Source organism: Rutilus rutilus (assembly GCF_951802725.1).
Source record: "Rutilus rutilus genome assembly, chromosome: 25".
Classification (NCBI taxonomy): domain Eukaryota; kingdom Metazoa; phylum Chordata; class Actinopteri; order Cypriniformes; family Leuciscidae; genus Rutilus; species Rutilus rutilus.
The window spans coordinates 23,122,848-23,149,217 of NC_140229.1; the positions used below are offsets into that span (position 1 = coordinate 23,122,848).

The 26,370-nt window shown below is 42.1% G+C and overlaps 1 protein-coding gene across 3 annotated transcripts in view; it reads left to right on the forward strand.

Annotated features, from left to right (window-relative positions):
* Window positions 1-1,640: 1,640 nt before the first annotated feature.
* Window positions 1,641-26,370, forward strand: part of LOC311285080 (up-regulator of cell proliferation-like) — a 40,167-nt gene continuing 15,437 nt past the window's right edge. Inside the window, exons 1-2 of one of the 3 annotated variants that reach the window (XM_084400517.1) lie at window positions 1,641-1,726; window positions 2,415-2,480. In XM_084400517.1, coding sequence (XP_084256643.1) covers window positions 2,450-2,480 — 31 coding nt within the window. In that variant the 5' untranslated portion in view covers window positions 1,641-1,726; window positions 2,415-2,449. The remainder of the gene's footprint in view (window positions 1,727-2,414; window positions 2,481-26,370) is intronic. The other 2 variants (XM_084400519.1, XM_084400518.1) reach the window with 2 other exon arrangements.

Genomic DNA, 26,370 nt, shown 5'->3' on the forward strand with positions numbered 1-26,370 from the left:
GTTTCTCTGACTAAATACCACTTCATTTCTGTGTGACTAATGTGTGCAATCTTGACACAAGTTGATTCATTATGATCAATGTAGGTAAAACATTGATTACTTGGGTTATAAATCTTTAAGTAAACAACAAAAATGGCAACAAACAGTCGCTTCTATCATGTTCATTTTGCGATCTCGCCAGTTTCCAGTGATTTCTTTCTGATTCGTTTTCTGATAAAACTTCCATTTGTTGGTGAAATTATGGGTTTGTGTGACGTTCCAGAGAGGCGTGTTTTAGTGAAGGGCTGCGGAGCACCGGCGGTGGAAATGCAGCGTGGTTTTGGGCTTGGTGCTACAGGTCCGAGGCTAATAGCCCAGCCAGGCCCATTGAAAGCCGTGGCTCGCTCTGTCCCGACAGTGGAAACGCGGCTAATGAGTTGGCAACTCTTGTTTTTGGACTGAGTGATGTAACAATTTCCAACATCACCATGGAGAATTCAACAGAGATGAAAGACATTTTGCAGATCATTGTTCACGCCTTCATCAGGATGAAGGAGATTGGAAAGAAACACACGTGTTTGTTTGTACACCAGAATGTTGCTGATGTCTCGGCTCATGATTCAAACATGAGAGACCGTAAATTTCTGTTGGAACAACTGGATGAAATGACACAAGCTGCAGCCAAAATGGAGAACAAACTGGAATTCAGCAAATTTACAGATGTGATGAACTATGACACTGAGACGGGTGACCACTACATTCCTGGATTGTGGCATGGAAAGCCCCCAATGGCACCAGTGAGTATTGGCTATAGTGAGTCTGTGTATGATCTCAAAAAGCACATAATGGAAATATTCAGAGGTTACGAGTCCTACAACATCAATGAATTTCTTAAATGGACCAAAGACTTGTGGAGGTTGTGTAGTGTACAAAGCTGTGAAATTTGAGAAATTCATCTTCAGTTTCAGAAACAGCCTGGTGGCTGATGCATACATGAAACTGTGCACAGAGTACAACAGATGGGACTGGACACTGAGAAAGCAAATGCACACATGGGCGTCAGAAGCTGAAACCAAGATCTTAAATCATGGAAAATATGAAAACTCTGAGAAGTGCACCGTTGAAGATGTTCGTTGTCGTTTACTACAGGAAACAGAATTTGAGCTTTCAAAAGGACAAGATGAAATGAATGACAAGATCAAATCATACTAAGGAGAAGGTCATGTTGAACTAGTGGAAAATTATCGATAAGACTTTATAAACTCTGCCACGTCTTTACTGGATGCAGCTGTTTCACGTCGAAATGGAATGATCAAAGTGGAAGGAATCCAAAAGACATACATGGACACAATGGAGAAGAAAGTGCTAAACTTGCTGAAAGACTGTGAACAAGTCAGACATGTCAGACTCCATGCTGGACAAAGAACAAGGATGTTTAATATAAGGGAGTAGAAGCTTGCACAAATGTATAACATAGTTGTCTCTGTCTTAAGATGTTTTTCACTTCTCAGTAGCAGGGTGCAAACCGCATGCACAGGAAGTTAGTCTGACAAGTTCAGCTCTGCCACATTGCAGAGGAAGTGTTCTGTTGACATTCATGACATCTTATTTCTTTCAAGTGTTTTTTAACTGAGATCACGTCCTCCTCCCCTCTGTTGTTTGGTACAGTCTGATGAGATAAAAGAGAGAGGGACTCGAGCAGGTCCTCACACCCTTCTGACATCAGCAAAGCATTTCAAGTTCAAAAGTAAGTATTTGTAATTTCTTTTCATATATACAGTATACATAAAACAAATGGTAGCTTGTGACTCAAAATACTGTGCAAAGGCATGTTAGATTTTTCACAAAAAAAGTTAAGGTTGTTATTAAGGTTGTTATCTTTTCCTTTGGTGTGCCTGTAGAAAATATAAGTTTACACATAATTTCCAATTTCAGTTTACAAATATAATTTTCGAACATTATTTGCCATACATATTAATCTAGAGAGATGTTTATATGCACATGGTGAGACAACAGACAGTACAATCTGATCTCACAATCAGAGGCCGTCTGGGATTATGATGCAGAGACAGAAAAAAAAACTGAATAAATCCACAAGAACTGTTGAAAAATTTCTTAAAAACTATATCTTAAAATTCTATCTTAAAAACTGTGAGCAAGTGTACCTAGGACAAAAGCTGTTGTAAAGTGAGCTCATGATAAATATTGATTTGATTTAGTTGCTAAAAGTTAAAGATACACTGTCTTTTTTTAAAACAAAATGTTATTAAACAGAGGGTTAAAAAAATCCATCCCAAAAAATATATTTTTACTTCTGCCTAAATACCTTTTCATTAAAATAGGACTCTTGTCAACCCAAGTCACATACAAATTAAATGTGCAAACATTTTTTTTTGGGGGTGAAAATTATGGTAATTTTTGTAATTGTTTTTCAGTAAACCACAGTTGCCAGCGCTACTTTTCTCTGTGTATGGATTTTATTCAACACGGATGGGCGGATGGTGAGTTTCCCACAAAACCCATCCCAACAGCTCTAAAACAAAAATCATTATTATAGGTTAAGAGTGACATACCTTAAGTCTTCAGGTCTCAGCACTTCCAATTAAAATTTTAAGACCAGCACAGTACTTCAATCACTATCAGGGTACATCAGTGCTCACAAATGGGTGTAGTCTTTAAAAGAGTAAACTCAAACTCCTTAAAGACCTGCCATTCATAATGGTTAAAGATGTCAGTTTTCATGTGTATAGTCAGGGCAAGGAAAGATGTTCAAAATTATTTATTAAATAAAAGGGGTCAAGTCAATAACAAAATGAAAAATGAAAAAAAAAAAAAATGTTCTGCATAGCACTAAGTCACTACCGGGTACATCAGTTTTACATTTGGGTGTAGTCTTCAAAAGCACCAAATGAAATTTCTTTCAGAAAAATCCCCTTTACATTTACATGTTTGCTTTTTTGCAACCTAATAAATATGAACATACTACTAGTAGGTACTTCTATTCCTATGAATAACTCATAATTATAAAAATAAGACAAATATATTACTATTGTAAAATGTAAACAAAATGTACAGGACATGGCTGGCAAAAAACAGTTGGCAATGACTTTCTATAAAAATGATAATTGCTGTAAAATGGAGTACAGTATAATGCTGCAAAGCAATTTACAGTTAATTGTTGTTTGTTACATTTTTTGTTGCATTTTGTTGTTTTCCTGCAGTATTATAAAATGAAAAGGTTTTTTTTTCTGTGTGTGTAATTCCACTAAATTACAACTAGCAACTAGTTTCCAATAAAATTTTGTAAACGGACGAATAACCTACCCGTCACTGGGGTTTAGACAATTCGTACAAATTTGCTTCCTCGTGAAATACATACGAATTGGTCGTGAGATAGTGTTGAAATGTTTCTGATTAAGCTTATCATCCATTAAAATTAAATCCAGAATATTCCATCTTAAAACTTTTTTTTTTTTACATTTTGTTTGTAAATTGACGACTTTTTGGCAGTAATCTTAGTGAATAAGATTAAAAACACTTAACATGCATGCCTGTCAAAGCAATTTTTTTTAAACAGAAGTCTCATCCTGCATATGTTGTGGTTTTGATACATTTATAAACTTACATGCTTCACCCCTTAAAGTCCATTATCCTGTAATGATCAGCCGGTTACAATAGTTAAAATGGGGTCAGATTTGACTGTGTGAGGAATCAGAGGTTAAAAGAATGAGACAGGACGTATATTAAAGTGGATAAGAACGCTGTATTTACATTTTTCACAGCAGACTATAAAACAACACAATAAAACCGGAAAACTCTGGCTGTTTAAAGCATAGTTCATCGCGCATACCCTAAAACAGTCCATAAGAATCCTTGTGTGTTGAAGCGTCCCAATGTGAGTGTCCACCAGTGTATATACAGTCCAAAAGAAGTGAAAATCCAAAAGCTTGAAGTTTGTGTCTGGAAAGGCGAGTCCCCAAGATGGTAACTCCACAATCCAGAAAAGTGATTGGTATATGTGGTGACTCCTGTTTGTTTGCCATGCTGCTCTCTTTATACAATTGTAGTTCCTGCTTCTTCTTCTTCTTCTTCTTCACTTTTTTGGCACTTTGCATCCTGTAGCTGTGTCCCAATGTAAAGGCTGCATCCTTCGAAGGCCGCGGACTTCAAATGATGCAGCCTATGCGTCCTCCGAACGACGCACCATGTAGCCTTCGTAAGATTTCCTAATTGTGCAGCCAGGTGTTCCCGATTACCGCTCCAGGCGCCAAGCAACGGTGCGAGAGTATGCTGCCATCCTGATAATTCATTTGATATAATTGAGTAAACAGCTATGGAGCCAGAATTGGCTATTGTCATTTTTATGTTTTATATTTTACTGACATGGTACGGATGTTTCAGGCCATGTACTTTCGAAGATTCAAATCTTAGCCTACTTTGATGTGATTTTGTAGGCTAGTGTATTATTTTTATTATGCACATAAATAAACCATGGTAAATTTACACAGGTTTTCAACCCTATTTGAATATAAAACCCAGTTGAATATAAAAAGTCCAGTGCGAATGTTACTCCCGCTCTTCATCGGCAGCTGTCAGTCACTGTTGCTAGGCGACAAGAACAATCCTCCATAGGCTAGACCGGTCCGAGCGCTACAGATGCGCCCTTTGAAATGGGACGGAGGTGTAGTTAGCAAAAATTTGTTAATTTTGTGACAATAGGCCTTCATTTTGTTACTTTAATTTTCAAAATAACCAGTGGTGATATGTAAGTTACTACATACTTCGTTAAGGCTACTCGAAGTAATTTTCCCACACAGGACAGCAACACTACAAAATTGTTATTTTACAATATGATGCATTGTTTTACATTAAACTACACAAAAGTATATAGTTTAAATGTATCAACCTTGAAAATATTCAAAGTAAAATGCAACATATGCAGTAATATAAAAGCAGAACCATCATCAAAACCCTGACAAGGTTTTTTTCCTGCAGAATTCCTTTACTTTTACTCTTGATGCCTTAAGTACATTAGAGTATGCAAGATAATTTTGCTTAACTAAGGTTTGAAATATATGACTAGTAGTTTTTCCCCAATGTGGTATTAGTGGTTATTAAAAGTACTTTAGTGTAATAAAGTATCTCAATATTTATTCCATGAGTTAGCCCTGTAAACCTGTTGGTAGACAACTTAGTGGATAGTGAAAATATGCAGTCAAACACTCTGGAGAGCATCCCAGATGATGTCCCACCACAGGAGGCCTTACCAGGGTCTCTATTGTGGAGCCCATCCCGGTCCAGCAGCACACCAGGGTCTCCCACTCAGCTGAATAAAAGTCTACATCATTTTTTCTTATTTTATGTACTGTAAATTTAAATGTTTATGTTGATTTTGAGATGTTTAACATATGTTGTAAATAGTTGGGGGAAAAAAGGTATAGAAGAATTTGTTTCATGCAGAAATTATGACTGTCATTACAAAAATAAACAATGTCCAGAGCAATGAATTCTCTTTTATTTACACATTTAAAGTTGCATAAAAATAAATAAATGTACAGAATTTTTTTTTCCTTTTAAAAAATTTAAGTGAAAAAAAGTTAAACAAGAATATATACTGTATATATATATATATTTCTCAATCATTCTTTCAAGAAGAGAAAACAGCCTGTCCATTCTCTCCCTACTCTCCTGGTGCTGATGCTGGTGCTGGTGTTGCCCCTGACTCTTCCTCTTCTTGGTCACACACTGCTGAACTCCGGCCTGGTCTGTCCTCAGGGATTGAGGGATTGAGGCAATGAGGACAGGGGGTTGGTGTAATGCCTCTGTCCCAACACCTCATCCATGAGGACAAACCAGGGCCAAGTTTCAGCAGTGGGTTCCCACTCACACCCTCTCCTGTCCCAGGACACGTGCAATCCTAAGGCAGAGCAAATTACCCATAGCTTGTTGACAACAACAGCACAATACATTTCAGCAAAGATGTGATCTCAACTTTCTTACTTTGTATTTTTGAAATCATATTTATGAATACTCAAATTTGGTTAAAACCTTTGTAGACATAGCTTGCATGACAGCACTACAAAAACACATAAAAGTGAAACCCCATTGCCTTATCTACTGCTTTTCTTAGGTTTGTGGGCTTTATAGGGTGATATTTCTTATTTACACAAGTTAGACTAGTGCAAATATGACAATAAATTTTAATTTGATTTATTTCGTTTATTTATTTTTTTAATTGCAATTTAATAAATTGGGCTGTCTGCTCCTTGCTCCCTGAAACAATTATTAAACTAACATTAGCACAAGTTTTGCCTTAGACCACCTGACAAATGAAGCCACGTAATGGTGACGAAGGAGTTAAGATGAAGTTTATAAGAAAGAAAAACTTTGTGGCTTTTATCTCAGGTTTCACTATTTGAGTAAATGAAAACATAATACTTACATTTAAATGTGAATTTGCCGTCCGCCACCGAACTCTCGGCCGTCATTAGGCTTGTTTGAGATGCGCCTTGCCTCGCCTGAAATGGAGGCGAGAGTAGGCGGCTGCAGTGAGAGGAGGAGTGAAAAAAGCGCAGGCAAGCCGGACAGTTCTCTCTTCTCACAGTGGATCTGACACCTGTGAGATCAAAGATGAATATCGCGGGATTCACGGGATTCACGCTGGTGCCCAGTGTTGCTAATAAACTGGATGGAATTTAAGTTCTGTTGCTTTTATATGAAAATAAATATAATGAACAAGACACCCAAAGTAGCCTACTTACTTAATTCCATTCCAAGTATGTTTATCAATCTTTTTTTTCTTTAATACAGACATATGTGGTTTTTTTACATTTATTTTAATTTTAATTTTTTATAAAAATTACATTGCATAACCCATAGAAATCGCACTGTCGGATAGTTTGGGAATATTCACACATAACGTATACACAAAAAAACATGATATCAGAGTTTTAAAATCAAACATTTTAAAAGAGAACAATACATCACGGTTGTTTAAACCAATGAACATTAAGCTGTGTCGTCAGCAAGTCGTTTCCCATCATGCTTTTGATCAGCGCAGTCAGTGTGGAGAGCAACTGCGCGCGACTGCAGAATCCGACACGTGCGCCTTGCGGTCGCGAGAGTTTTTTGACATACGTCAGCATGACATCAGAGCAAGGCGGACCGCACTCGGACACATTAGGCTTGTTTGAGATGCGCCTTGCCTCGCCTGAAATGTAGGCGAGAGTAGGCGGCTGCAGTGAGAGGAGGAGTGAAAAAAGCGCAGGCAAGCCGGACAGATCTCTCTTCTCGCAGTGGATCTGACACCTGTGAGATCAAAGATGGATATCGCGGGATTCCAGGATTCACGCTCGTGCACAGTGTTGCTAATAAACTGGATGGAATTTAAGTTCTGTTGCTTTTATATGAAAATAAATATAATGAACAAGACACCCAAAGTAGCCTACTTATTTAATTCCAGTCCAAATACATGTTTATCAGTCTTTTTTTCTTTAATACAGACATGTTTTTTTTTTTTTTTTTTTATAAAAAATACATTGCATAACCCATAGAGATCGCACTGTTAGATAGTTTGGGAATATTAACACATAATGTATACACATAAAACATGATATCAGAGTTTTAAAATCAAACATTTTAAAAGAGAACAATACATCACAGTTGTTTAAACCAATGAACATCAAGCTGTGTCGTCAGTAAGTCGTTTCCCATCATGCTTTTGATCAGCGCTGTCGGTGGAGAGCAACTGCGCTCGACTGCAGAATCCGACAGGTGCGCCTTGCGCTCGCGAGAGATTTTTGACATATGTCAGCATGACATCAGAGCAAGGCGGACCGCACTCGGACACATTTCTAACCGGCATGCATCTCGCGCTGATCACCGGTGATCGATTCTGCGCAGATTTTGCTCATCTCAAACAAGCCTATTTCTAACCGGCATGCGTCTCGCGCTGATCACCGGTGATCGATTCTGCGCAGATTTTGCTCATCTCAAACAAGCCTATTAAAAAAAAAAAAAAAAAAAAGCTGTCGTCACCGGCGCGCGATGACTTATGGGGTAGAATAGTCCGCTAAGTGTCCATTTATGTATCCTTCCTTTCACGGGGAAACAAAGGGTGCATTTGGCGTCGCTTTAGCCTTCGTCGCGCAGCGATGACGCAACCGGCCTTCGAATACGGACTTCGGAGGATGCAGAATTGAATTGGGACAGCCTTCATCGAGCCGCGGTGACGCAATCGGCCTTCAAATACGACCTCCGAAGTGTGCAGCCTTTGAATTGGGACGTCCTTCGTCGCGCCGCTGTGACGCAATCGGCCTTCAAATACGGGCTGTTTCTCAATTCCAAGAACGCAGAGAACGGACTTGTGTTCTCGTGGAGACCGGTCTTGCCAAGCTTCCTTGGAAGAACGAACTCGGAACCGGCCGCAATGACTTCTGGGACACCAGGCGAGTACTAGCTCAAGTCTGCATTCGATGCATCCTCGGTATCAAGAACACATCCGGGTTCTTTCATGCGTCCTCTGTACTTGCGTTCTTGAGAATTAGGTCTGAACTTCGACGGTTAATGATGACGTAAAACGAGAACACAAGGACGCAAGATCGCTGAAGAACGTATATTGAGAAACACCCACGGACTTCGGAGGATGCAGCCTTCACATTGGGACACAGCTTACGTGTAGTTCCTGCTTCCTATCATGATGTGATCGCTTTTAAATGACAGGCCATCCCATACCATACATTTCTTAAAGACATACACACTTAAAATGTTAGGATGAATTAAATGGACTAGGAAAACATGTAAACCAATTAAAAATCTATTATACATAAAATCATTGTAATAAATAGACCAGTAAAACATGTCTCTTACGTGACAGTGTCACAAACCTCCTAAATAAAGTACACCCATGAGGGTTGACTGTGTTGTTCCGCTTCTCTTGTTTTTGCCTTCAATTATTTTTGTGGCTGTCTTGGTGGCAGTGGCTGGGTTGAAAACATCTGCACAAAGATCAGTCAGAAACAAGCAGAACAAGCAGAAGCTTTACGATAATGTACCAGAAATTAATTAAACTAATTCAATAAAAAGTTTTTTTTTTTTTTTTTTTTTTTTAAAGAAAAGAAAAATACAACAAACAATTTGCTGCATTTCTAATGTATTAAGTAGGTTTAACAAAAACATTTATATTTAAAGGGGATGTCTAATGCTATTTCATGCATTCTGACTTATTTACACTTTTAAAGAGTTGGATTTTCATGCTAAACATGGCCAAAGTTTCAAAAAACTAGTTGGACGTATGACGGAGTATTTCTGTGCCAAATACACTCCTTCAAGATTCGTATACGTTTTGGAAAGTTTTTAGTAGTTTGGCCCTGTATGATGTCATAAAGGGCAGTCCTTATATGGGCACTTCTCCCGGAAGAGCGCACACACACTTCAACCAGAGCGAGAGCAAGCAAGCGAACAAGTTCGGGTTACTGAAGCCGTCGGCAGCGTATCTGTCTTTTATAAATCTTATAAATCTAAAGACTCTTGAAGGATGTGATACTACTCTATAGGTACTCAAGATTAACATGAGATTGGCAGAAAAAAAAACAGATTACTGTCGTAACCCCCGGTTCTCTGAAACATCAAGTGGAGAGATCCTCCTATGGGAAGGACATCCATACCTGACCTCTGCAGAAGCACCCAGTTGCACCAAGTCTGGCTTTTGCAAATCTGGACTTCTGCAAATATCATAAACTGAGCACTGAAATGATGTGAGACCACGCCCATCACACCAACCTTTAAACACTTGCCACTTACAACCATATAAGGACATGGCATTCTGTATAGTAGCAACCACACACGGGGGAAGCCCTAGTGCACTTAGGTTTTTCCTCTCATGGGCCAGGCCCAGAGAGCCACCCTGTTCAGAGTGTGGATGATAAATCTCCCCATTCACTTGAGACAATAGGTCTGTGTGGAGGGGGAGGCGCCACGGCAGGGCATATAACAGAGGAATTATCTCCGCCAGCCATGGTGCTTTGGGAGACGCGTTTGCATGGAGACCAAGTTCGGCTCCAAGCCCGGGAAAATCACACTCTGCAAGGTTGCTTTTGTTCTCATTCACCCTGAACCCGAGAGATGTGATGTGCGTAAGCACGCGGCAGGTGTCCTGCAACACTTTTTCCTTAGATTCGGCTCTAATAAGCCAATCTTCTATGTATATCTAAATCCACAGACCTGACATTCTCAGGGGAGCTAAGCCTGCCTCAGCACACAGACAAAAAGTCTGTGGGCTGAGTGAGAGCCCGAAAGGAAGAACCGTGAATTCATAACATGTGCCATGATAGGCGAAACAAAGAAACTTCCTGTGTAATGGATAAATGCTTATGTGGAAAAAACATCTTTCATATTGACTGGTGTGAACCAGTCGTTCCGTTGTATGGTGCGGGCGAGCGAGACATGAGTTAACATTCTTAAATTGTATATCCTCAAATGTTTGTTTAACACTCGGGGACCCAAAATAGGGCGGAGAGAGCCGTCCTTCTTTGGAACCAGGAAATAACAAGAGTAAAATCCTTGATTTATCAGATTGGGGGGCACCACCTGAATCGCTCCTTTGTTTAGAAGGGAAGAAATTTCCTCTTTCAGAATGTGAGCTACTCTCTCCTCCTTGTGTGAAGAGAGAACACTGTTGAAATGTGGGGTTTTTATTACAAACTGCAGTCTGCAGCCCTGCATTATTGTACACATTACCCATTTGGGAGCCAAAACAGTTTGCCAAACTGAGTGTCCCCACCCGAGCCGATACATGTACTGTAATATGTTGGCTCATTTGTAGTGCAATGGTGCCCTCTAGTGGACGAACTACGGGCAGCATGCAGGGGTTTAGAGAAATGTGCTCTCTCTACAAAGAAAAGTTCTCTCTCGGCAGAGAGAGGTTCTCTCTTTGTAACAAATTCATTTGATATGTTTGTTTTAATATGTTTTTTGTGTTTTGTGTTGAGGAACACAGGGGCAGAAGCTTTTATTAATTGGGTGAGGGTAACAAAGCGTGGGCGGTGTGGTGACACTGCTTGTGCACTTTTCCTCACAACAGACCACCTGAACATGGGGGGAGAACACAGAACGTCCACTGAACACGTGCTGGGCAGCCTAGGAAGGGTGGTTATGGAATTACCTTTGTGCCAATAATAAATGACGTAACTTTTCAAGAAACTAATGGAAAAATAAATTGAAACTGAAGAAAATATCTGTGAAACTGAAGGAAAAAAAAGTGTTTCGACTTCGTTTTTAATACACTGTTTTGCTAACTGTTTTCACATCTTTCTTTCGCTGATCTGAACTTACAAATGTGCTCCCATAGTTTTCATTTATGCTTCTGAAGTTTTTGTTTACGCCCCTGAGTTTTCGTTCGCCAATCTGGCACATATCTCTCGCGGGGGCGGGGCAAGCAGCAGTGTGTTCTCATTGGCTACTGAGTTTTTGATTGACAGCTTCTTGACCTGGAAGTGAAGACATCAGTTCTGTGTTTATATGTGTGGATGTAAGCGTCTGTAAGCACAGCTTTCAATTTCATTTTAGTGATATTAAGTTATTGAGTTTTGTTTTTTACATTTTATCTGTATTTATCTGCTCCTACTACTTTGTCGACAGAAGCTTTTAGGAGCGCAAGAGACCTATTCAGTCTATTCAGCTGTAATTGTACATTAAAGTAGTGTATATAATACTGAAAAAAATGTATAGTGTCCAATGTTTTCTGAGAATATTTGTTTATTCCTGATGATTCTTCTGCATTGTAGGCTCTGATTAGGTTGAGCTGTTACAATTAAAAGAGAATACTAGTATACGTGTGTGATAAATTCATCCATCAAGAAAGTCTAACTTCAACCAGGTAATCAGGGTTGGCAACCATGGCCATCACACTACTTATTGTTATCATATACATTTACACCATCACAATTAATGATCACTTAATTAAGAGGAATTTAAACAATATGAAAATTACAATGGCTTGCTGTCAGATGATACATATCTCTAAGGGCATTTCATTATATATTTCACACAAAGAATGTTCTTGTTGCCATTTGTCTTATCATGCTGATAATTTTATTTAGTTATTTCATTTAGTTAATATTATCTTCTAACATTTAAAATTGGAAATACATTTTTAACAATCATCAACAATTTCAATTGTGACTTATAAAACCAGTTTTATAACCTGTCCTTTATTGTAACTACAGCATATACACAAGTATCAAAGTGAAAGTCTTGGATGCAATTATGTTGTGACAGGAAAGACCAGAATCCTCAAAATGTAATGCACAGTATTCTCATGATATACTTTACTATACAAAATGCACAAGAACAAATACAGAATACATATTTAAAATTCATATACATTTTAAATGATGCAATGATCATTTGAATAGTTCCTGTTACAGTAAAAGTAACAAAACAGTGACTGGGGGGGTACAAGGATAGTCCACCCAAAAAAAAGAAAATTCTCTCAGCATTTACTCATCTTCATGCCATCCCAGATGTATATGAGTTTGTCTTCACACTTGCAGAGATGGATTACTTTCCTTAAAATCTTAATTCATGTTTATTTGTAAAAAAAGAAAGTGAAATACATCTGGGACAGCATGAGGGTGAGTAAAATATATGAGAATTTTTATTTTGGGGTGAACTATCCCGTTAACATTCATGCTGTTGGTATGCTAATCCAAGATCAGCATAGACTAATAAGAATAAAGTGCAACCTCTTGTGTACCTGTGAACTGTGATGTGATGTCAAAGGTGATGTGTCTGAACAAAATAAGATTATTGTCTGATAGAGACAGTGGATCTCTGGTACTATCACTCCATCCTCTGCGACAGCATCAGAATTTTGTTTATGGAAAAGTTTCCCCACTCCCTGGATAATGAGAAAGGAAATGTATTATAATCTAACAATTCAAACTGCTTTGAACTCCCACATAACAAATTGCAGACTTAAAATATTGATTTCAAATTAATTATATAATTTTTTAAGGGATTTTACAGTACTAAATAAATATACCTCATGCACAATTTATTATCTGTAATACTGTTGTGTAACCAGTAGATAGCTGTATAGCCCTATATATAAATATCCATGGCTGTGTGTATTCCCTGGTTTCTGGATGTTTTCAGTCATAAATACTTGCATGTATTAGGTTTTGCATTTGGACATATATTTATTATTAAAGACTATTAAACATTAAACATTTTTCTACGAAATGTTCATTTGAATTGAGCATTTTTAAATCATTAATATTCAAATATGGATACAAAAATTTTTTGTTACTCATACTAGCTACTTATAATAGCTTGATCAGTCACACAAAAGTAATCAGAATAAATATTGACTATTTATACCATGGTCTGGGTGAATACTCGATTCTGATTGGCTGCAGGGTGTCCATTAAAAAGTGATAGAGGACACCTAGGGTGTTTCTCAATATGCGTTCTTCAGCGATCTTGCGTCCTTGTGTTCTCGTTTTACGTCATCATTAACCGTCGAAGTTCAGACCCAATTCTCTCAAGAACGCAAGTACAGAGGACGCATGAAAGAACCCGGATGTGTTCTTGATACCGAGGATGCATCGAATGCAGACTTGAGCTAGTACTCGCCTGGTGTCCCAGAAGTCATTGCGGCCGGTTCCGAGTTCGTTCTTCCAAGGAAGCTTGGCAAGACCGGTCTCCACGAGAACACAAGTCCGTTCTCTGCGTTCTTGGAATTGAGAAACAGCCCTAGTAAAGGAGTTCTGGTGAAACTGACTGTTTACCATTTGAAATGAATAAATAAATGCGCTGGCTACATCAGCTGTGAGTAACCATAGCAACAGGCAGTCAAAGTATCTGGCTGTTTCTCAATTCCAAGAACGCAGAGAACGGACTTGTGTTCTCGTGGAGACCGGTCTTGCCAAGCTTCCTTGGAAGAACGAACTCGGAACCGGCCGCAATGACTTCTGGGACACCAGGCGAGTACTAGCTCAAGTCTGCATTCGATGCATCCTCGGTATCAAGAACACATCCGGGTTCCCTTTCAAGGGAACTCGCGCTGCGTCAAGCGCTGCGGGAACGCCCCTGCGTGATTGCGTCATGAAGCACTCGTGAAATCAGTCCAATGGCGTGACGGGACGTCATAGGCGGGTGACGTCATTGACCAGGAAACTATAAAGCACCCCCAGAACAAACAATGACAGCTTCTGTGTCTTCACAAGCGCTCTATGTGAAATCGTATCTGTCTATTTGATGTGTGTTTGTCTCTCTATATATATATATTATGGAAGGAAAGCAGCAGTTTAAGCAGTGTGTCACTCCCTGCCCTCGTTTTATTACGGGTGGGGATACACACGAGCTTTGTGTGATGTGTTTGGGACTGGAACATGCCCAGTCAGCTCTCGAGGGGGCTGGCTGCGAGCATTGTGAAAGGTTGTCAATGAAAACTCTCCGGTCTCGCCGAGCGCTCTTTGAGGAGGGCGCTTTGGCTCGCGTTCCCCAGGGCTCGGGTCCCGCTGCTGCTGAGGCACGGCGAAGACGCTCGTCCTGGGGTTCGCAGATGGATTTAACGGCGGGGTTAGAGACGGGTGATCCCCTATCTCTTCCTTTAACCGTTGAATCCGACGCTTCAGTTTGCGAGTCAGAAGCACGCGCTGCGGTTTCTTCTGCTCGCGCTGAAGCGCAGGTGCAACAGCACTCCAGTTCTGAGGAACTGGATGTTGTGAGCCTGAGTGAAAATGAGTTTACACAATCACACACAATTACACACACACAAGAGGAGCTTTTGGAGGTTGTCACTCGTGCTGTTGCTAGATTAAATCTGGACTGGCCAGCCGGTGAACAGGAATTGGGTCAAACAAAAAGTAAATTAGATGAACGATTTCTGCCAGCTAGATCTCAACCTCCAAAGCGGGGCTTGCCGTTCTTTCCTGACCTCCACACCGAGGTGTCGAAGTCATGGATTAGACCAGCATCATTCAGAGTTTTTAACCCAGCGACGTCTGAATATTCAAATATAGTAGGGTTAAAAGAACATGGTTATGCGGTGATGCCTCAGGTGGAAGAGACGCTTGCTAGCTATCTCTCCCCTGAGTCTGCATCATCGCTGAAAGCCCTGCAGCTGCCCACTAAACCAGTGAGAACGACATCCGGTTTTAGTGGGTAGGGCATACTCAGCAGCAGGTCAGGCAGCCGCCAGTTTACACACTATGGCTGTCCTACAGGCATATCAAGCTGATCTTTTAAAAGATATAGATGATGAATGTGAGGAAGTGGGGAGAGAAACGATCGCGGAGATCAGGAGGGCAGCTGATCTGTCTCTTCGGGCTACCAGGGAAGCGGCAAAATCTATCGGCCGCTCTATGGCAGCAATGGTGGCCACGGAGAGGCATCTCTGGTTAAATTTGTCTGACATTAAGGAAAGAGATAAAAAGTTTTTGTTAGATGCTCCTGTCTCCCCTACCGGTCTTTTTGGTGACTCAGTGAATTCGGTTGTCGAACGATTTCAGGAAGCGAAAAAGCAGGCAGCCGCATTTCAAAAGTTTCTTCCCTGAAAAGTCTATGTCTCTGGGGCTGCTGGGCGGGAGCAGCCCCAGCCGAGTATGTCCTCCTCTCACAGAGCTCAGCAGAAGGTGAGCGTGGCTGCCCGTGCTCCCCCACAGAGAGACTGGGGACCGGGACAGCGCGCTCAGCCAAGGTCTTCCCGAGGTAAAGCAGATCTGAGGACTGTTATAATCTCCAGGAAGGCCTCGGCGAAGAAGTCCTGACGCCAAGGGTGTCAGGATTTCAAGGGCAGTCCCCTCCGAGGGGAGTCGGTGTGTCGAGGCACCCGTTTCCTCTCGGTGCCCTCAGGGGGCCGTGTTGCCAACCCTGCCACCTCCGGTGTTTCAGGGCGCAGCGGTCCTCAGCGAGTACTCATCTCCATGTCCGCCCGGAAACGTAGCGGCATGGGGAAGCTCGCACCCTCTGAGGAGGGTTCAAAGTGGGTCAGTTCGGTTGCTTCCTGCCGGTGCGCCGTTTCAGATCGCCGAGCTGGCCGCTCAAAGAACACCAGAGACCAGCCTCGAGAGGCTGGTTCCCTTAGTAGAGTATCTGGTAGCGTGGAAACTTCTGCCAAATGTCTCAGATTGGGTCCTGCGTACAGTAGAAAAAGGGTACAGAATTCAGTTCGGGTCATGCCCGCCCAGGTTCAGTGGAGTAGTACACACGGTAGTAAACTCCGAGCAGGCTCTGGTGATGGAAGGAGAAGTACAGATGCTTTTGCAAAAAGAGGCTATAGAGAGGGTTCCTCCCCACAGCAGAGAGTCAGGGTTTTACAGCCCGTACTTCATAGTTCCAAAGAAGGGTGGAGGGCTGCGGCCCATTCTAGATCTGCGCCAACTAAATCGGGCAGTCAAGAAATTAAAATTCAAAATGCTCACGTTGAAGCAGATTGTGTGTCAGATCAGGTCCGAGGACTGGTGTGTCACGATAGACCTAAAAGACGCATATTTTCATGTCTCCATCCTTCCGCAACACAGGAAGTTCCTCAGGTTCGCTTTCGGGGGCGAAGCGTACCAGTATCGGGTTCTTCCGTTCGGCCTAGCACTGTCACCCCGCACGTTCACGAAGTGCGTGGATGCAGCTCTGGCTCCCTTGAGACTCCAGGGCATCCGCGTGCTGAATTATATAGACGACTGGCTCATTCTGGCGCAGTCAGAACTTCAGGCGGCCCAGTATCGAGATGCTGTGCTAGCCCATATGAAGACGTTGGGGTTAAGGCTAAATGTAAAGAAAAGCGTGTTAGTTCCACAACAGAATACCACTTTTCTGGGCGTAGTATGGGACACAAAGACCATGAGAGCCCGTTTGGCGCCCGCCAGGATAAAAACGATCCTGGAAGCCGTGCGCAGGTTAAGACTAGGCCAGTCACTCACTGTAGTACAGTTTCAGAGAATCTTGGGTTTGATGGCAGCAGCGTCCAACGTGATTCCTTTTGGTCTGCTGTACATGAGACCCTTACAGTGGTGGCTCAAGACCAGGGGGTTCTCCCCGAGGGGAAATCCGTTTCGCATGATCAAGGTCACGCGGCGATGCCTACGTGCCTTAGTTATGTGGAAAGATCCTTGGTTCTTGTCCCAGGGTCCGGTGTTGGGAGCTCCTTGTCGTCGCTTAACGCTAACGACGGACGCTTCCCTCACCGGTTGGGGGGCGACCATGAGTGGTCGCTCGGCTCGGGGTCTGTGGAGCGACCATCAGCTTTCCTGGCACATAAACCAGCTGGAGATGATGGCCGTGTTTCTGGCACTCAGACACTTTCTCCCAGACCTCAGGGGCCATCATGTGTTGGTTCGCACGGACAACACAGCGGTGGTCTCCTATATAAATCGCCAGGGGGCTTTACGATCTCGCCGGCTTTGGAAATTGGCACATCGAGTTCTGATTTGGGCCCAGCGGAACTTGCTCTCAGTTCGAGCACTGTATATTCCGGGTTACATGAACAAGACGGCAGACTCTCTGTCGAGACAGGGAGTGGTGCCGGGGGAATGGAGACTCCACCCCGAGGTGGTGGAGCTCCTTTGGAGTCGATTCGGGCAAGCTCAGGTGGATCTGTTTGCGTCTCGAGAGACAACGCACTGTCCCCTATATTATTCCCTGACGCACCCAGCCCCCTTGGGGTTGGATGCCATGGTACAGACGTGGCTGAGGCTATGTCTGTATGCCTTTCCCCCCCTGGCGTTACTGCCAGGAGTTCTGGAGAGAGTTCGCCGGGACGGGGTTCGCGCTCTTATTGATAGCCCCGTTCTGGCCGGGCCGAGTATGGCTGTCGGACATTGTGTCCCTCCTCGAGGGTCCTCCATGGGAAATCCCGGTCAGGAGGGACCTTCTCTCCCAGGCGGCGGGGTCAGTGTTGCACCCGCGTCCGGAGCTGTGGAGACTGTGGGCCTGGCCTCTGAGGGGGATCAGCTCATAGGCTCAGGTCTTTCTACTGAGGTAGTGGAGACCATGTTGCAATCCAGAGCTCCTTCCACGAGGAGGCTCTATGCCCTAAAATGGAGAGTTTTCGTTGCCTGGTGTACAGGCCAGTCTGTGAATCCAGTTGACTGCCCAGTAGGTTCAGTGCTAGATTTTCTTCAAGAAAAGTTCTCTTCGGGGTTGTCCCCCTCCACCTTGAAAGTATACGTGTCAGCTATATCTGTCTATCACGTTCCTCTAGAGGGTGCGTCAGTGGGGAGACACCCATGGGTAACTCGCTTCCTCCGTGGTACTTTGAGGCTAAGGCCTGCGGCACGCTCAAGGGTGCCGACGTGGGATTTGGCCATTGTACTAGAAGGCCTAGCCCTGGCCCCCTTTGAGCCTATTGAAGAGGTTCCAGAGAAGTTTCTCACATTAAAAACTTTGTTTCTTCTATCTATCTCCTCCATTAAAAGGATCGGGGATTTACCGATGCTTTAGATGCATATGTCCACAGAGCTGCCCTGTGGCGCAAGTCTGATCAACTATTTGTGTGTTTTGGGTCCCCGAGTAAAGGGAAGCCTGCATCTAAGCAGACTTTAAGTAAATGGATAGTCGAGGCTATCTCACTTGCGTATGAGTCGGCCGGTCATCCTTCACCACTAAAGGTCCGAGCCCACTCGACTAGGAGTATGGCTGCTTCTATGGCCCTATTGTCAGGGGTTTCACTTCAAGAGGTATGTGATGCGGCAGGGTGGTCCTCTCCGCACACTTTTGTGAGGTTTTATAACCTGGATGTGGCTTCTACTCCGGGTTCTCGGGTGTTTGTAGTTTAATGTGCATTACGATTTCACATATACAGGCACTTGAGGACTATGGCGACGTGGGTATTCAGTTCCCGCAGCGCTTGACGCAGCGCGAGTTCCCTTGAAAGGGAACGTCTCAGGTTACGTATGTAACCATGGTTCCCTGAGAGGGAACGAGACGCTGCGTCGCTTTGCCATACTCCCAGCATGCCTGTGACCAACTTGTTCGACTTATCAGAAGCTGTCATTGTTTGGTCTGGGGGTGCTTTATAGTTTCCTGGTCAATGACGTCACCCGCCTATGACGTCCCGTCACGCCATTGGACTGATTTCACGAGTGCTTCATGACGCAATCACGCAGGGGCGTTCCCGCAGCGCTTGACGCAGCGTCTCGTTCCCTCTCAGGGAACCATGGTTACATACGTAACCTGAGACGTTCTTTCATGGGTCCTCTGTACTTGCGTTCTTGAGAATTGGGTCTGAACTTCGACGGTTAATGATGACGTAAAACGAGAACACAAGGACGTAAGATCGCTGAAGAACGCATATTGAGAAACACCCTCTATCTAAATCGAGCGGACTATCTCAGGTTGCTAAATAAACCGTAACCAGGGAAACCAAGTTATTGTTTGTAAAAACTTTAGATTTCGATTGTAAAACTAATTAAAATATAAACTAATGTTTTAAAAATGTGTTGTTTGGCAAGTGACCATGGTATAAGCGGGTTAATGCCCTTCAAGGTGTCCATTGTCAGGTATTAATTGACTTGATTTGTGGTCAAGTCGTGTCTCCTCTTTCAAAAACTCTGCATCGCAAATTAATCAGCAATTTAAAAATTCAGGTTTAAATAGCTTTATTGCCATGGTAAAAAGGCTTTACATTGCCAAAGTTGAATCAGGCAGTGATTGACAGTGCTCTGGTCCAATAGCATCGGTTGTCTGATACAGTACTTTTTGTACTGTAGGCTACAGTACAGATACTGTACAGTACTCTAGCCCAATGTTGTTTGGGGTGGCTAGGCGAAATATGATCTAATCAAAGCAAATATGATCTAATCGAAGACTGTAACCATATGTAGATAAACAGGCCCTGTAATTATTTGGGCTAAATCAAGACAACACTGCTGTATAATGTTATGGGCTCTCACTGAGCTCTAAAATACGTCTCCACCTGAAAAAACAAGTACTGTATTATAAATAGTATTAGTATATTAAAACCTTTTTAAAAATTGGACTGTGAGATGAGAACACACTGCTGCTAGCCCCGCCCCCGCAAGAGATATGTGCCATATTGGCGAACGAAAAATCAGGGAGCGTAAACAAATCTTCAGAAGTGTAAGTGAAAACTATGGGACCACATTTGTAAGTTCAGATCAGCGAAAGAAAGATGTGAAAACAGTTAGCAAAACATGCAGTATATTAAAAACGAAGTAAAAAAAATTTGCCTGCGATTTTTTTTAAAAATTTGTTTAAGGTGCCTGGCGAGAGAGGGCTCGATCGCAGGGGGATCACCCATTCCAAGAGCTGCCATGTCCTTTATCTCAAGGCCCACGAGACCGTGTTTGAGATCGAGCGGGTTGCTCCAGTAGTGCTTCATGTGCTTTGCGCATGCTGGGAGGCATGGGGAAGAGTTGTTTCGTCGGGCGTTAGCCTAGGGAGTGCTAAAGGGCGGGATGGCCTCCTCGTTCTCTGAGATCATGAGAAGGCCCGCGTTGCCATCATCGCCGGAATCGTCCGGTTCATCGACGAATGGCAGGTTGCCCACGAAGATGTCCTCTTCGAGAAATAATGAGAAGAGCGTGGGCGGCTCAGGATGCAAAACACAGCTAAACTTGGCTGAATAAAAAACTGTCACATCCGGCAGAGGCTGATCTGGCGATATGTCCTTCTGAATGTGAGCAGTGTTAAATCTGACCGAGCTGTGCCAGTGCAATGAATGTCAGCTGGAGAACAGCAGCGCATGCAGGCCTTATATGCCCTCAGGTAATGGGGTGGGGCCTTACCGGGCATTGGCTGGGCGCTTTTGTCTGTCAAGCCAGACTTGGTGCAATTGGATGCTTCTGCAGAGGTCAGGTACGAATGCCCTTCCCATAGGTGGATCTCGAATACGAGATGATGAAAGAGAACTGCATGTGTTATGTCCCCTTTAAGTACATTTTGTTACCTTTGAACAAATTCAAGTGTGCAGGATGCCTGCTCCTGGTACACCAAATTGAAGTTGTAGTAAGACAAAAAAAAAAAAAAAAAAAAATACTGTTAATCCAGCCACAAAGTTGGCATATGGATTCACAACCACTTGGGCTAAACACTCATCATCCACTGAGTTACAGTGAGATTTTTTCCTAAAATGAATAAGTAAGCAACACTTTATAAAATATAAGCTAAAATACAACAGAAAAAGCTTATTAAAGGTGCAGTGTGAGATTTTTAGCGGCATCTACTGGTGAGAATTGCAAATTGCAAACAGCTAGTCACTCACTGCCAATCCTTCAAATTGCAAACTCGAAGGAGAACGGTGGCCGACATAGGATCGGAAGATGTCGTCGTCTGAGTCAGCACTGAGAGTAGCAAGTCAAGCAATGAGGTTTCTTTATATTATATTTTATATTAAATTATATTTACTTAATTATTCAGTAAAACCACATGTTATTGCGATTGTTATTTTTACTTGTTCATCATTGTGTTAGTCTTTTATTCACTGACTTTACCATTGCCTGTTTGTGTTTCCATGCTAGTTAGTATAAGATAAGAGCTATGGATAAGAGCATCAAAGCAGCTAGGTAAGGAGAAATAGCTAACGTTACGATGTCCGAGGCATCGTTCAGACAGCATGTTTTTCTCCACGTCTGCAGAGTCAGGGACAACCTGAGTATTCTGCTGCGTCTTTTTCTGCTGCTTCTCATTCAAGTTAGTGACGAAACACGCTCTGTAGCGCTGTTTGTTCGCTGTCGGCTAGATATAAATGACTCATTCTAAGGTAATAAAAACATAACGGTTCATTAAGTACGGTCTTTATACACCACTGAAAACATAGTTATGGGTCTTATATTGCATTTCTGTCAATAGATCCTCAGAAATATCACACATTGCACCTTTAAATAATTTACATTGTACATTAAGACTCTTGGAGAGTCTGGAAGCATCAAACTTTTCTCCACATAAGGCGCTGTTGCTGACACCTACAAGAAATAAAATAAAAAAATTGGAAAGAATGTTTTGAAACTTTAAATGTATTTACATATATCATAAGTACAACGTATTGTCTAGTTTATTGTGTGAGTAAATAGCACACAAACACCGGTGGACTCTTAATCTAGCCTTGCATTTATTCTACAGCCAAACAACACAACAACACCCCCTCGTGGGCAGGATCAGTATTTAGGATTTAAACCATGTAAAACATTATATAGATTCACTACATAGATGATCCCACATCTCCCCTTCTAACAAAGAGAAAACATAGTGTTGACTCTTACTCCTGGTAGACATCGCTTTGAACTAGGGGTGGAACGGTACACAGAAGTCACAGTTCGGTTCATACCTCGCTTCAGACATCACGGTTCAGTACGAGTTCAGTACAATGGAGGGAAAAGCAAACCTAACATGCAGAAGGCTTGTGCATGTCTCAGGCTGTACCACAAAAAAAAAAAAAAAAAAAAAAATTATTAATAAAGTAAATGCATAGAACCAGTTTATTTGTAGTGTACTGACAGTAGTTTTATATAATTAGTTTATGAATTAAATTAATAAAAATACAAAAAGACCTTAAGATATGTTTGGTAATTGTACCTGAATGAATTGAAAATTAATTTGCTACATTTCAGATTAATATATTTGCTTTCCTTAAAATTTTAATTAACAGTAACTTAAACACTTTGCAGTTTGAATGATGTCCTGTATAAACAAAATGACGGAGTATGTTCTTATGTCTCCACTGTTTGATCGCGCCTGCGCCTTGCACACAAATATAAGTAAACACTCTCACTCTCTCTCTCTCACACACACACACATACATACATACATATTAGGGGTGGCACGGTACATGAAAAAACATCCGAACCGTTCGGTTCGCTTGTCTCGGTTCGGTGCGCGTGTGCGTCGCGCGGTTTGCACGGTTCGACGCATGCGCAATGTAGCCTCGTGCCCGTGCTAATACAATGCTAAATCATAAATCAGACATATGTAGAATTACATTACAATGTCCAGCAAACGATTTATATAGTACACTGAGTTTACCTAGACATTTAATGAGATCTACTCCACTATATGTTGTTTTTTTCATGTGAATAAATAGGCTACATAGATCGACTGTTCCACGTAGCCTAATGGTCCAGTGGCAGAACTTGCCAAGCGTATCAAAGGTTCTGAGTTCTAATCTGCGCTCGTATATATTTTTTTCTTTATCAAAACCGATTATGTTTATCAGCGGTTGTATATCAAGCAGGAACCGATTTGTATGAATTTTGTTTTATTATTTAATCGGAACGAGTAGCCTTGAGTCTCCTCAATGGATTGAAGCGCGCGTCCGAGTGATGAATGTGCGGCCGCTGCGGTGTGTGCGCGAGCCACGAGAACACTGTATCAGCACCACTGATCGCAACTGCAACGAGCACTTTGATCACTTGATTAAAAAAACACATTTCAGCGCTAAATTGCTTCTTATTTAACAAACGAATGAAACAAATACTTTGCTAGTTAACTGGAAATGTTTTATTTATTTGTATTGGTACACCCGTGCTGCAAGATAATATCAACCCTGGCAAAAAATGGTGGGGACATGTCCCGCCTATGATGACGAGACACGAGGATAAATTGACAAATAACGGTCCAACACAGCCCACGTAGCTCTACAGATGATGGACCTCCAGGGCCACTGAAAGTTTCCTCAGGGTGACTGCTCACTCATATTACTTCAGAATGGGAAATGAGAAGCTGCGTTTTGCAAACACACCCCATTTATGAAATAAATAAATAAATAATTAGATAATTCAGCTATATATCATATGCTGAAGTAAATTTTTGGAGTGTTAAAGATTAAAAGAAAAAACAACAACATGAACCGTACAGAACCGAAAACCGTGACCCTAAAACCGTGATACGAACCGAACCGTGGGTTTTGTGAACCGTGCCACCCCTAATACATATATATATATATATATATATATATATATATATATATATATATATATATATATATATTCCAGCATTGCAATCTTTACGTCGCAGCCTGCTTCAGAGCTAAGGTGGGGCTACAGATTATGTGTCCCTATCTAACAGTAGTTCCGCATTACATTAATTTGCACGCAAGTTTTATTTATTTTTTATACCGTATATTCTCTGTGTAAATTTATGCACCGAACCATGAGGCCCCTACCATTTCGGTTCAATACGAATACATGTACCGTTCCACCCCTACTTTGAACACAACTCAACAATGAGCAATGAACAATATCTTTTGTACCGATGGACATTACCTGAAAACTGTTCACTTCAGGCTACAAAAAGTTATGAAAAACACATTACCAACTGTTACAACATTTCCCCTTCTTTCTTTTTTTTTTCAACTAGGGGTAAACTGCCTGACTACTGTGAAAACTGTGGGGTTACAGTAGAGTGACTATAAATCCAGTCTTTTAGGTTTCACGGCTGGGCTCCCAGATCTGGTTCTACTTCTTTTGGACTGACAGAATATGTTTGAGGTGCCAGTGCATTTTTGTGTCTCTGTAATGTTCTCAGACAACTGGGAACCATAGGTGTTCTGAGCTGTTCACTCTCTGAGTTCACTAGTTCACACTTACAAATAAGTCAGATAGAATAAATGCGTATTTGGCGTGCTGTCCGAGGAGAGGGCTCCGGGCTCGGTATTCGGCCCGAACCCAGAGTACTCCCCCCCGTATTCCTGGCTGTGAAGAACAAGCCAAGGGTGAGGAGTCGGGGTGGTGGAGGGATGCTGAAACTGTCAAGGAAGTTAGGTGAGTTGACAGAGTGAATATATATATGCTTCCTCTCATGCTGATAGGGTAGACATGGTAATTGTTTGATGAGATGATTGATAGATTGGTTGATTGATTGATTATTTGAACGTGCTCCTCCCGAACTTTGTTTATAAAACATCATTTCTAGAGAGAGTTTGCCAGGACAGGGTTCATCTACTGCTAGCAGACCCATTATGGCTGGCCCGATTATGTTTCTTGTACCTGATGTCTCTCCTAGACAGCTCTCGCTGGGATATTCCCATCAGGAGTGACGTCATATCACAGGCTGGGGGAACAATCTATCACCCCCGGGCTGAGATATGGAAGTTTCTCAGGGTTTGGCCCCTGAGGGGCAGGGCCGTGCACAGACATTTTGAGGGGCAGTCGCCTAAACCAAAAAAGGGGCACTCTTAGGGGGTTATCACCGACAGGGGCTGGTGTTGTGAGGTTTTCGCGTGCAGCTGTCATAGGCAGCCGTTCACGAGCGCAAAACCTCACAACACCCACCCCTGTCGGTGATTGGTTGGAACACTATTTATTTTGGTTTTGAGTGGTGGTGAAATCAATAGTTTTTGTGTGCAGATCTCAGAGCCTAGGCTATCTCTCAGAGATACGCGTTTTTGACGGCATGCTTACGGGGCGATCAGCTAGTGGATCGTTAGGAAAGATTAGATGAATGTGATAATTTATGTTTGGGCCTGAAATCGCTGATACAACCTTTAATGAATAATAAACCTTTTATAATCATATTGTAAATACAATAGTTAGGCTTTAGTGCTAATTCAATTCATGTTGTTGTAAATACTCTTCCATTCAAATTATTTAAAGTGTATCTTTCTTCTTATCACAGTCTAGCATATCCCTTTACTGTCAGCCAGTTTAACAGTCTTACCTGTAACTGTCTGATTTAACACATTTGTAAATTACTTTCCTTGAACCCATTGTGCGAGTTCACTTTAATACCACGTGCTTTATATACATGTTGCTGCTGATTGGACTGCAGTTCTGACACACCCACCAAACAAGAGAAAACGTATCTCAAACATAGACAGTATAAGATAAAGTGAAAACGCCCCATGCCGAATGGACCAAATGGACAGCTGTTTATTATGAATAAACATTCGACAATACAATTACACAAATATGATTGGGAGAAGGCACTGAAGGTCTAAAACTAAGTTTTGAATCTTGATGTGTGGCCTTCTATGACGTCCTCCTTGCTGGGTTTTGGAACACGATACTGTTTGATTTTGTAGAGAGGCGTTGAAGTACAGATATCCAGAGCAGCTAGCCATTTATTTTGCAATTCCACATTCGATGGAATTCTGTGAAACATTACATTCGTGTATGCCCTTTGCTTGTTCTCACAACCTTTTTCTACACAGGTAATTACCATGTTTGCTGTAACTGTAGCTGTAACTTCTCAAAATAAACAATCCAAAAGCGAAGACACTCGGTGAAGGTCACGCCGGTATGTTCTTCTTCTTCCGTTTTTTGGCGCGTTGCACGCCGGTATGTTGACGGAAGTTGTGGGATTTCATGTGTTGCGTGATATCTCTGCGCCCAAGTAGCAGTGCTTCGCCTGTGCTTCCCCCTAATATAGTCCCAAGTCAATATCTGCCTAGGAAATCGCCTAGTGTTAATCTGCATCGCTATTTGTACTCGTTGTGAA